Genomic DNA, 12,055 nt, shown 5'->3' with positions numbered 1-12,055 from the left:
CCCTCCAACAATTTCCTTTTAATATACCTGTTGTTTCTATGTTTCTACCACTTCCTCTGGCAGTGCGAGCCACGTATGAACTACCCTCTGAAAACACCAGTATGATCTCTTTATCCTTCAGTGCTAATTCCCTATTTTCCACAGTATCAAACACTTTGTTAAAAACCAAAAGAACTGTGGGTGCTGTTGTGATGAATGGTCCACGGATTCAGAACGTTAACTTTGCTTTTTCGTTGCAGATGCTGCCAGACAGACACTGTTAACTTTCTTGAAAAAGTTTCTTCAGTTTATTTTTTAATCTGTTGTATATATTTTTGATCAGCTGTCTAGTCATATTCTAGCTTTCCCCTTTATTAATCTTTTAGTAATTCTTTTGTTATTCAAATTCAGTCCAATCTTTGGAGAAGTGCAGTCTGAGTTTGATACTGTCTATCTTTTGACTCCTTGCTAACAGTGAGTTGCAGGCCTGTCCTGCAGCGTTTTTCTCATTTGTTGGAATGTATCTATTCTGCATTCTCTGGAATATCCCCTTCAAATGCTTGCCACTGCATTTCTATTGATCTGTCCCTTAACTTAAATTGCCAGTTTACTTTTCACTGGCTTTGATTTTGTGCCCTTGTTTAGATTCTGGGGCCTGCATTTTTCATATTAATTTTGTCATACTGTGGTCTGTTACCCAGGGGCAGTTTCTCACCTGGGGTCAATAGTTAGTCCCAGCTCATTGTCCCAAAACAAGGTCTATTATATATAGTCTACTGTCTCTGATGCCATAACATGCTGGTATAAGAAATTGTCCCTAAACATTCAACGATTTATGTATGTATCAAGAGCTCCCTATGATTTACTGTACTTCTTTGTTGAAAGCTCTTGCTATTTCTTTCTTGATACCCTGTTCTACCATGTGGTGACTGTTAGCGAGTCTTTACACCACTCCCACAAATGACGTCTTGCCTGTTATCATTTCTCATCCCCTACCCAGAATCCGCCTATATCCTGGTTTCCAGAATTAGGTTCCTGTCTTTCTATTGTGCTAATCTCTTCTCAATTAAATCCTTTGACTTTTCCTATCTACCTATCATTTCTAAATGTCACTTACCCTTCATTCAAGTCCCTACAAAAGCAATATCAAACTGATGAATTCTGCATCTGCAACAATAATATAACTGTGTATTTGCTGACTGACTAATTTTACATACTTCCAGCACTTTCTGATCATAGTTTAAATAGGTGGATTAGAGATGGGAAATTCAGAGTAAGGGGATGGGTCAGGGCAGCATGCTCATCACATGGTCAGCGTGGACATGAAGGGCCAAATGGCCATTTCCACACTATAGGGATACCAAGATTCTATTCATTTATTAGACCAGTATTACATTGTAGTAAATAAGACCCATCACAATACTGTAATTTTCAGATTCCGTTATCAGACTAGTGATATTTCCTGAACAGTAAAAGTAAATGGCGTTTCAGACTGCCTACTTACCACATTTTGTATTCTGTCTAAAAGTAATTTGGTGTGTCAAGCAATGTTTCTGGGCCCAATATTGTCAGTTGGAATTTGTATCTTTCAATGCGTTAGCCTCCATTCTAGCATTATTGCTAAGGTCAGAATGTCTTTTCATGGTTAGAGACCAGACTACTAAGTAGTCCAGGTGTGGTCTTGCCAAAGCCTTATACAGCTGCAACAATGCATTGTGTATTTTTCTTGTACAGGTTTCGAAACCCTGCTCAATCCAGCTGTGTCTCTCGGCCATGCTCGGCTAGTTTGCTCTTTTTTCTTGCTTCTGTGCTCAGAGGTATTTGTTGAAAAGAAAAGCAATGAAATAGGCATGCAATGAGAAATTCTGCAAACTTCACATCCTCCAAATAAAGAAGTAACCAATTAAACAACCATAGTAAGAGGTAACAAAGCGTGGAGCTGGATGAACACAGCAGGCTAAGCAACATCTTGGGAGCACAAAAGCTGACGTTTCGGGCCTAGACCTTTCATCAGAAACGCTTTTCTGATGAAGGGTCTATGCCCGAAACGTCAGCTTTTGTGCTCCCAAGATGCTGCTTGGCCTGCTGTGTTCATTCAGCTCCACACTTTTATCTCATTGTCCAGCATCTGCAGTTCCCATTATCTCTGAAACAACCATAGTCTCAGGTTGGCTCTATAATCAATGTTTTAAACTACAAATTCTTAATTTTCCTCTTTTATCATGGTTTGAAGTTGCTGTGTTGGACTGGATGCACAAAGTCAGAAGTCACACGTCATCAGGCTTATAGTTCAACAGGTTTATTTAAGTCACTTTACCTGACACAGGAGCAGTGTTCCCAAAGCTGGTGACTTCATATAATACTATTGGACTGTTACCTGGTGTCGAATGATTTCTGACTTTTCCTCTTTTGTGTGCACTCTCCCTTTTTTTTGAAACTTTTTATATCTGTACTTGAGCATTTAGTGTCAATTTTTTATTATTTTTCTGAGAATTAGCAAGCAATTAAATTCTACTTCTGTTGCTCAATTGTTGTAATTGGCTTCTTTTTGTTTGTGATCTGACAAACTGTGTTTAGTTCAGCTCTGATGTAACTGCATGCTAAGTTAAAAATCTTTGAAGGATTTAAAAACAAGAGCTGATTCACCGCTCTTCACTCGGTTATAATAACTGCTTTGCTTCAGTTTTGCAAAGCTAACTGGGTCACTTTTAATTGGATTTATTCAAGGAGTCCACTAAAGTCTGTGGGAAATTTGTGCTATCAGATTCTCATGAACTTAGCCTAAGGAGCTTCTGCAGGAGTGTACAGAGCTCTGGGATTCAGGGTGACAGTTGTCTCTGTCTCTGAGATATGTAGATGAAGTGGGACTGCTGTTGCAGGTTTCTTGAAAGCCATATCCATGGACTAAGTGGTCCTGTTTTCCATTGATGACATTGGATAGGTTGGGATTGCATAAATGTGGCACCATATGCTACGAATGATGCAAATGCACATAATCTTGTGGGATAACTTTTTTTGTATGTACTGTTCCTTGTATAATTTATAGTTCATATGGACCATAATTTTCCTGTTCATGTTTGTATTTGGATCCCAACTTGTATCAAAGTAAAAGTTACAAAATGTGGCTTTTTTTGGTAATTTTTTCATGAGATTTGTTATTTTGGTTTATGCTTTCTGCACAAGGATCATAACACTAATAGCAAGGACACAAATGATGTGTTATCCCATGAGCCTTGATCCTATGTCACAGTCTTTTATATGACACTGACTTGAATGCCTGTTAGAAGTCTAGAGCCTGAATCTTCTGGTCAGGGCAAAGCTGTAATGCCACTAAACAGTTTAAAAGTACACTGGTAGTTTAAATGTTGAAGCAGTCAGGACCTCTCTTTCTCAACTTCAAATGTTGAAAGAACTTGACAGGCCGAGGTGCACTCCTTTTGAGGAATTGTAATTGTATGTGGTACAAAAAATTGTTGGGGCGTAAACAGTGAAGTGGATAATTTTGGATTACCAAAGGATATTAACAGGATGGGCAATGGCAAATGGAATTCCATCAGTTGAATGGGGTGGTGCACGTGGGCAGGGCAAACAAGGCAAGGGAATATCTGATGAATGGAAGAAACCTTGGAAGCACCAAGGATCAGAAGAATCTTGGTGTGCACGTACACAAGTCCCTTTTAAGTTTCAGTACTGGTGGGATAGCGTAGCTTAGAAGGTATGCTTGCCTTTACCCAGGCATCAAGTTTAGGTGCGAGGCGGTGATGTTGGAACTGTATAAAACAATGGTTAGGCCACATCTAGACTTAATGTGTACCGACCTGAACCAGCCCCACCCACCACCACCCTCCTCCACTTGGCCGAGTTTGTCCTCACCGTCAACAACTTCTCTTTCAACTCCTCTCATTTCCTTCAGATAAGAGGGGTTGCCATGGGTACCTGCACGGCCCCTAGTTATGCTTGTCTCTTCATGAGGTACATGGAACATTCCTTGTTCCAGTCCTATTCCGGCTCCCACCCACAACTCTTTCTCCGATACGTTGGTGGTATCGTCGGTGCTGCTTCCCTCTCATCTGGAATTGGAAGACTTCATCAATTTCGCCTCCAATTTCCACCCTGCCCTCACTTTCACCTGGTCTATCGCTGACTCTTCCCTTCCCTTCCTCGACATTTCTGTTTCTATTTCTGAGGATAGACTGGCCACTAATATATGCACTGAAACCCACTGGCACCCACAGCTACCTGGACTATACACCTTCACACACCACTTCCTGTAAAGAATCCATCCCATTCTCTCAGTTCCTCTGGCTCCATTGCATATATTCAGATGAGGTCAACTTTGACAAGGGAGCCTCCAAAACGTCCACCTTCCTCAAATGAGGATTCCTCAGCTTCATTGTTGACCAGGGCTCTCAACCAGATCCAACCCATCTCCCGCACTTCAACCCTCACTCCCTCTCCCTCTTGCAACAGTGATAGAATTCCCCTTGCTCTTACCTACCATCCCACTAGCATCCATATCCAGAAGATCATCAGAAGTCATTTCTGCCATCTCCAGCAAGATGCCACCACCAAACACACATTCCCCTCCCCTTGCTTGTCTGCCTTCTGTGGGGTCTGTTCCCTCTGGGACACCCTGGTCCCTTCCATCACCCCCAACACCTACCCCTAGCCCTACGGCACCTTCCCCTGTAACTGGCGAATGTGCAACACCTGTGCATTTACCTCTTCCCTCACCAGAATCCAAGGCCCCAAACATACCTTCCAGGTGAAGCAACACTTCACCTGCACTCCCAAGAATCTAGACTACTGCATTCGCTGCTGACAATGTGGTCTCCTCTACATTGGGAAAAACTAAGCATAGACTTGTGCACCGCTTCGCAGAACATGTGCGTTCTGCTCACATGAAAGATCCTGGACTACCTGTTGTCTGCCACACTTCAGTGTACCACCTTGCTCCCTAGCCAACATCTGTCTCTGGATTGCTACAGTGTTCCAATGAAGCCCAATGCAAGCTGGAGGAATAACACCTCATTTTCCACTTGGGGACCCTACAGCCCTCCAGACTCAATATTGAGTTCACTAATTTTAGGGTCTAAACTCTCCCATGTCCCAGCTCCCCCATCCCACACGCCAGGCCTTGTTACCCCACAGCCTGCCACTACATACCTGCTGTTGTTAGTGACTAACAGTCCCCATTAACGACGACTCATCCTCCCAAGTCTGATCGTGAGCAGCGTCTGTCTGTGTCATATCATTTACTCCCTACCCTACCCACCTCCCTATTTTCTGAACATAAACTGACGTGTTCCCAGTCACCATCAGTTCTGCAGAAGGGTCACCGGACCCGAAATGTTAACTCTGTTTTCTCCTTCACAGATGCTGCCAGATCTCCTGAGCTTTTCCAGCAACTTTTGCTTTTGTTCTTAATGTATACGGTTCTGGAATGCGTATTACAGAAGGGATATTTGATAGTACTAGAGAGGGTTGCTTGGGTTGGAGAGTTTTGGTAATGAAGAGAGATTGGATAGATGTGGTTGTTTTTCCTTTAGAGCAGAGGAGATTGAGGAGCAGCATGATTGGAATGTATAACATTTGAGGGGTATAGCTAGAGTAGGCAGGAAAAAGACTTTTCCACCTTGTTGGACTGTAGGTTTATGGTCAGAGGTTTAAAAGAGGAGGAAAACCTCTTCTGCCCAGTGGGTGGTGTGATTCTGGAACTTGCTGCCTTTGAGGGTGGTAGAGGCAGAAACCCTCAACGTTTAAGAAGTATTTAGATGTGTACTGCGATGCCAGGCATACAAGGCTATGGTCCAAGTGCAGGAAAATGGGATTAGAATACTAAGGTGGTTGTTTTTTTGACCAGATAGCTCAGGAATAGAGTTTTCAACCTATAGATCTGCATGAGGACACTCTGTCTCGAACGTTTCCTCTCTCAATTTACAGCCATTCAAATAATAATTTGCCTTCCAGTAATTGCTACCAAAGTAGAAAACCTCCCACTTATCCACATTATACTTCACCTACCATGCATTTGCTCACTCACTGTCAGCTTGTGCAAAACCATTGAAACATCTCTACATCTATCTTTCTCCTGCCTCACCGTCCCACCCAGCTTTGTGTTATCTGCAGATTTGGATGTATTATATTTAGTTTCCCACATCCAAATACTTAAAATCTATTGTGAATAGATGGGGACATAGCTCTAATTCCTGTGGTACACCACTGATTATTGCTTGCCATTTGGAAAAAGACTCCTTTATTCCTGCTACCTATGCACCGTGCAGGTGGCATGGTGGCTCAGTGGTTAGCACTGCAGCCTCACAGCGCCAGGGCCCCGGGTTCGATTCCAGCCTCGGGCGACTGTCTGTGTGGAGTTTGCACATTCTCCCCGTGTCTGTGTGGGCTTCCTCCGGGTACTCCGGTTTCCTCCCACAGTCCAAAGATGTGCAGGCTAGGGGGATTGGCCATGCTAAATTCCCCAAAGTGTTCAGGGGTGTGTGGGTTATAGGGGGGGTGGGCCTAGGTGGGATGCTTCAAGGGGCGGTGTGGACCTGTTGGACCAAAGGGTCTGTTTCCACACTGTAGGGAATCTAATCTAATCTAATCCATTTTATTACACTGTGCTCAATCCCATGCACTTTAATTTTAATGCTAATCTCTTATGTGTGACTTTATCAAAAGCCTTCTGAAAGTTCAAATAAACCATGCCTGTTGGCTCCCTATCACCATTTGTGGTTACATCCTCGAAGAATTCTAATAGATCTGGTAAGGATGATTTTCCTTTCGTAAATCAATGCAGACTTTAATATAAAAATGTTAATAATCACTTATGATCTTACTAATGATACCACATCTTTAATAACCTTAGTAGGGACAAACTATCAATATATTGATGCCATGTATATATCAAATAGCAAGTTGTTTTAATTTATTGTATGATGGAAGAGTTTACCAACAACTTTTCCAGTAACGCTGTATTGTTGACTTTACATGGAACATTTAAACTTTTTAGTAGCATGTAATATTAAAAACCACAAGGGCTAGTTTGTAGTCAGTTAACTTTCATTTTGAGTAATAGGCAAGCTGTGACTTTAATTTTTCTGACAGAATCCTCTCTCTCCTCTTGGTTTTAGAACTTCCAATCCTTTTAAAGTTTACCTTTTTTTTGTCAGTAGTCATTTTCCATTTTTGTTTCAGACATTTTTAGTAGACCATAGTTCAGCTTATGTTCAGTTTGAATTACCCAATTACCCAGTGTGAAAATAGATTTTGCACAAATTTGCCAGCAAGATCTCCTCTTAGTGGTGTTATGAAGGTCAGATGAATCTGCCTCAAAAATAGAAGAATAGAAAAAGTTAATAACTAACTGTCTGTCTGATTTTGGATTTACAAGCATTTTGCAAGGTATGTTACTATTTCATTCTTTTTGCTTCCGATAAAGTAAGAAGTGAAGTTTCAGCTGCATGTTCAACTATATTTTTAAGAAATAGCTTAGCTCATGTTGGTATTTAGAACACTAAAGCATTATTTTGGAGGTCATAATATATATGTATCTTGTGTACATTACCCCTTAGTACGTAATTTATACAAAAGAACAGTAGAAGATGTGGCATATTTTAAATTGTAGCCACTACTGTACATAATCTTTGTCAACCTGTACAACTTGAACACCAATAACTCCTCACTTCTTCTATTCCCGATCAAGTTTACCACTCAATGTGACCAGATTAATATAGCTTTATCTGTGCTGTGTCACAAAGTTTTTAGAAAGTTAGCTCTTTTAGTTAGGATGGATGATGCATCAGTTTCACGGCCAGAGAGACTGTTTATAATTCAGTATTACTTGTATGTTGTAACTTGTTCAACAATACATAACGTTTGTGGCCTTGTTATGACATTATTCCGGCAAAGAAAGGAAGTTCATGTCCGTTCTAACAATTTTTCTGAAGAATTACAGTCTGCTCTATCTTTGGTAATGTACCTACTTATGGGAGCAGGAACTTATTGACAGCGAGTTCTGAACTTGTTTTTTTTTATTTTGAAAACAGCAGGTATTGTTGACAGTTTCATAGTTAGTTATAATGACAACAAAAATGGACTTTCACCATTGTTTATAGTAGCAAACTCCAGGCTTTTTGTCTTGGAGTTCCAAATTTTATACAAGAGGCATTTGAAGATGCTTCTTGCTGAATGTCCTTTCTAACTTGATGTTTAAATCCTTCTTGCTTAGCTGCCCTGTTGTTATAAATTGGTTTAATGCCCCCGAGTAAGAGTTGGTGGAACAAAATCAGTGATAAATACCCCTTCTGATTTCTTTTATTCTGTGATGTGCAGGATCTTGCAACCATTTTAACCAGAACAGTTAGAACACATCAATGTCACTTTTGAATTAGCTGGGATTATTCGATCCAAAGTTATTTTTACCATTGAGTTTTCCATCTCTTGCTGGGAAAAGTATTTTTTTGAATACTAAAACATATTCTACTTACACATTTTCCTGTTTTGTCATTTAAAAAACAGATCAATTTGAGCAGTTAAACTGAAAAGTAATAGAAAGGTAATTATGTCTTGGGGTTAGCCTTTTTGTCTTGCATGAGAAGTTTCTCTAAAGCAAACTTATAGCAATCACAAAGATTCAGTTCAAGCCTGCTATTGCTGTAACAAACAGGTGGCCTGTTGATATGAATGACGCAGTTGCAACTCTTGCAAATGTGCTAGAGGCCACATTCAGATGCAGAATCAACAAGGCAAGTGAAACTTGTTTGATAGACCTGACAATGATTTGACTGAAGTTTCCAGCTGTGGGCCAATCAAGCTACTCTGTGTAGTCTGTAACTGAAATCAAGTGGCAGCAAGATGCAGCTGTGAAAGCTGAGCTTCTGAGCATTCTTTCATATCGCCGTAGTTTTTGGCTGGATTGATTATCGCCTGTGTCTGCATGACTGGCTCCCAAATAACAACAGGTTTGTTTCTTTTCACAACCACCCATTAAGGCTTTGGAATGTGGCCTGCAAAAAAGGCAGAGCCTGAAGTGACTCTCCAGATTTGTACGTTGCCTAAGCCAAGAATCTGTGATGTATGGAGACTATGTTAAGCCTTCCCTGAATATTGCAGCACAGTAGGTTTAATGAAGCTGCAAGGAAGCTTTTTGTTTTGTTGCCACAATTCGTCTTTCATTTTTCAGTTGGACTTGATTTTTGCAAAACTGTTTCCAATTTAAGTCTTTTCTTGCCCAATCTTTGACAATGATGATTAAAGATACTTCACTGCGGCAAGATCCAGACCTCCGGAAAGAATTGGCTTTGCTAGCCCAGGGATGTGACCTTGTCTTTCCATCAAGATTTAAGAGGAGGCTGAAGGCTTTTCAGCAAGTCCAGGTTGGACTTAGTTTTTCTTTGTCTTAAAATTAAATTTTGAAGAAACCACGTGCACTGTGAATCATTAGTGACTCAGCACTTGATAAGAAGCTCAGGACCTAATAATTAATTGTATATTTGGAATAGAATTGAGCAACATGGTTTTATCATTTAGGTGTTACTGTCTTGTAAATAAACAAACAATTGTATTTTTAAGAAACTATGTTTTAAGTAAATTGTATAAAATAGGTAAGCAGTATATAACTACCAAACTTGAATTCTTCACAAAATAATTTTGACTACTTGAGATTTATGCAGTGATACTTGATCTTCGTTGACAATACATAAAGTTTTTAAAAAATTTTTGCTGTGTATCTTATTGTTTCAAAAAAAAGGAGAAAGAGATCTCTATTGAACCTGGGTGAAATTGTTGAAATTTGTAAAGTTTGTGCTCAGCTGCTAGTAAATACATGCTGCAACTGCAGTAGCTTCATTTACGGTTTTTGTCTAACCCCTCCCTTCCTTGGAATTTTTGACTATCCTGCTCAGCAAATTCTTAATATTCGCCTTGTCATATGGAAAATTGAGACCGTGTAGCTGCAATACGTTATATTCACAAATTGTTTCTGTCCTTGTTTACTAATGGTTATTTCACGTTTTTATAAGCCAACGATTCTGTAGTTTGTTGCTAGGTAGGAGTTTATTTTTTGCGTTTATTTGGCCATAACTGGATCCCATTGTCTCCATTCTCGATGTATTTTTTTAATCTTCAGTTTGCAAGTTTCTCTTACAGCTTAAGCTGTAAATACGTCAGCCAGGGTTTATTTGGAATACTAGTGGGCGTATCAATATACACTATTATCGTGGAGTAAGTCAAGCAGGAACTTAGAGAATGAACCCAAAGGTGAAGTCACCATAGTCAAGTGGACCATAGGACTGCTGTCACATTTGAGAGATGACTGGTAGTGATTTAACCCGGGCATCACCATACCTCTGACAAAGGGAGAGGGCAAGACAGAAAGTGCTTTCATTGTAACCTCTAGAATTTAACCCATCCTGTTGACTTTACTGTGCATTGCAAAGAGCCACCAGCCAACTGAGCTAACTGCCCCCAGAATAAAGTCATAGCGATGTCCAGCACAGAAACTGATCCCTTTGATCCAACTCATCCATGTTGACCAGGTATCCTAAATTTAATCCCATTTTCCAGTGCTTGGCCCGTATCCCTCTAAACCTGTCCCATTCATAAGCCCATCCAGATGCCTTTTTAAATGTTGTAATTGTACCAGTCTCCTCCATTTCCTCTGGCAATTCATTCCATGCACACACCATGTTGTGTTGGGGGGGCGGGGAGAGAAGATATTGCCGCTTTTTGTGTCCCTCTAAATTTTCCCCTCTCACCCTAGATCTATGCCCTCAAAAATCAGGAAGCTGCATCATAGCTACATTGCCCTTTACCTCTCCAAGTTTTGCTGCACTTAGAGCTACTGTGGAAGGCATGAACTTGTGGTAATACTTAAGCTGGTTAAGTGTTTTATCTATACAAGTATATTTGTATTTCTAGCAGCATAATAAATCTTGGTTGTTACCAAACAATATGCCTGGCACAGAAAACTCACCTTTTTTTATAAATAGAGTTTAGTTTATTGTTGGAGTTTTTAAAAATGTTTGCCTCTTCCTCCTTGAGTTGACACAGGTGGTTCAGCTAGTGCTGCTGCCTTGTAGCACCAGGGACCCAGGTTTGATTCCACCTTTGTGCAAACTGCACACAGACAGTTGCCCATTCTCCCCATGTCAGTGTCTGTTTCCTCCGGGTACTCTGGGGTACTCCCACAGTCCAAAGAAATGCAGGTTAGGTGGATTGACAGTGCTAAGTTGCCTGTCATGCCGAGGGATGTGCAGGCTAGGTGGATTAGCCATGGGTCGGTGGGATGAGATGCATTGCCCTTATGAGGGTAGATTTGGACTTGATGGGCCAAATGGCCTGCTTCCACACTATAAGCATTCTATAATTCTTAACTCCATCTTTGTGCTCAGTAGGATTTTGTTTTCTTTCCAAAATTTTACACACACAAATCAAGTGTACACTTGGTTTACAGCTGTCCTAGAACAGGTTCTTCAATCTGATTTGTTGAAAAAATGACCCTGGATCCAAGGTAGAGGGCCCCTGAAATGGATCACTGATTACTGTAAATTACAGTGAAACAGTGCATGAAAGTACTACAGGCAGCTGTTCTACTGACTGTAATATCTAGCCCAGTATTCTTGCTATATTTACATTGCTGGAAAAGTTACAATGTGATCATGTTGCTCAGCCTAAGACCATAAGACATAGGAGTGGAAGTAAGGCCGATCGGCCCATCAAGCCCATTCCACCGTTTAAATCATGGCTGATGGGCATTTCAACTCCACTTCCCTGCACTCTCCCTGTAGCCTTTGATTCCTTGTGAGATCAAGAATTTGTCGATCTCTGCCTTGAAGGCATCCATCGTCCCGGCCTCCACTGCACTCCATGGCAATGAATTCCACAAGCCCACCACTCTGGCTGAAGAAATGTCATTTCATTTCAGTTTTAAATTTACCCCCTCTAATTTTAAGGCTGTGCCTACGTGTCCTAGTCTCCCCGCCTAACGGAAACAACTTCCTAGCGTCGACCCCTTCTAAGCCATACATTATCTTGTAAGTTTCTACTAGATCTCCCCTCAACCTTCTAAACTGTA

General features: G+C 40.8%; 1 protein-coding gene across 4 annotated transcripts in view; it reads left to right on the top strand.

The window, feature by feature from the left end:
* The window catches only part of ppp2r3b (protein phosphatase 2, regulatory subunit B'', beta), a 160,995-nt gene that overhangs the window by 38,886 nt on the left and 110,054 nt on the right, over positions 1 to 12,055 (top strand). The window contains exon 1 of one of the 4 annotated variants that reach the window (XM_048533212.2): positions 8,828 to 9,356. The exons of the other annotated variants lie outside the window; for them this stretch is intronic. Coding sequence (XP_048389169.1) covers positions 9,225 to 9,356 — 132 coding nt within the window. The 5' untranslated portion in view covers positions 8,828 to 9,224. Of the gene's footprint in view, positions 1 to 8,827; positions 9,357 to 12,055 lie in introns of those variants that run through there. 4 annotated transcript variants of the gene reach the window in all.

Source organism: Stegostoma tigrinum, chromosome 6 (assembly GCF_030684315.1).
Source record: "Stegostoma tigrinum isolate sSteTig4 chromosome 6, sSteTig4.hap1, whole genome shotgun sequence".
In the NCBI taxonomy this organism is placed as follows: domain Eukaryota; kingdom Metazoa; phylum Chordata; class Chondrichthyes; order Orectolobiformes; family Stegostomatidae; genus Stegostoma; species Stegostoma tigrinum.
The sequence above is the reverse complement of the archived record's forward strand: the minus strand, read 5'-3'. Positions and strand labels throughout refer to the sequence as shown.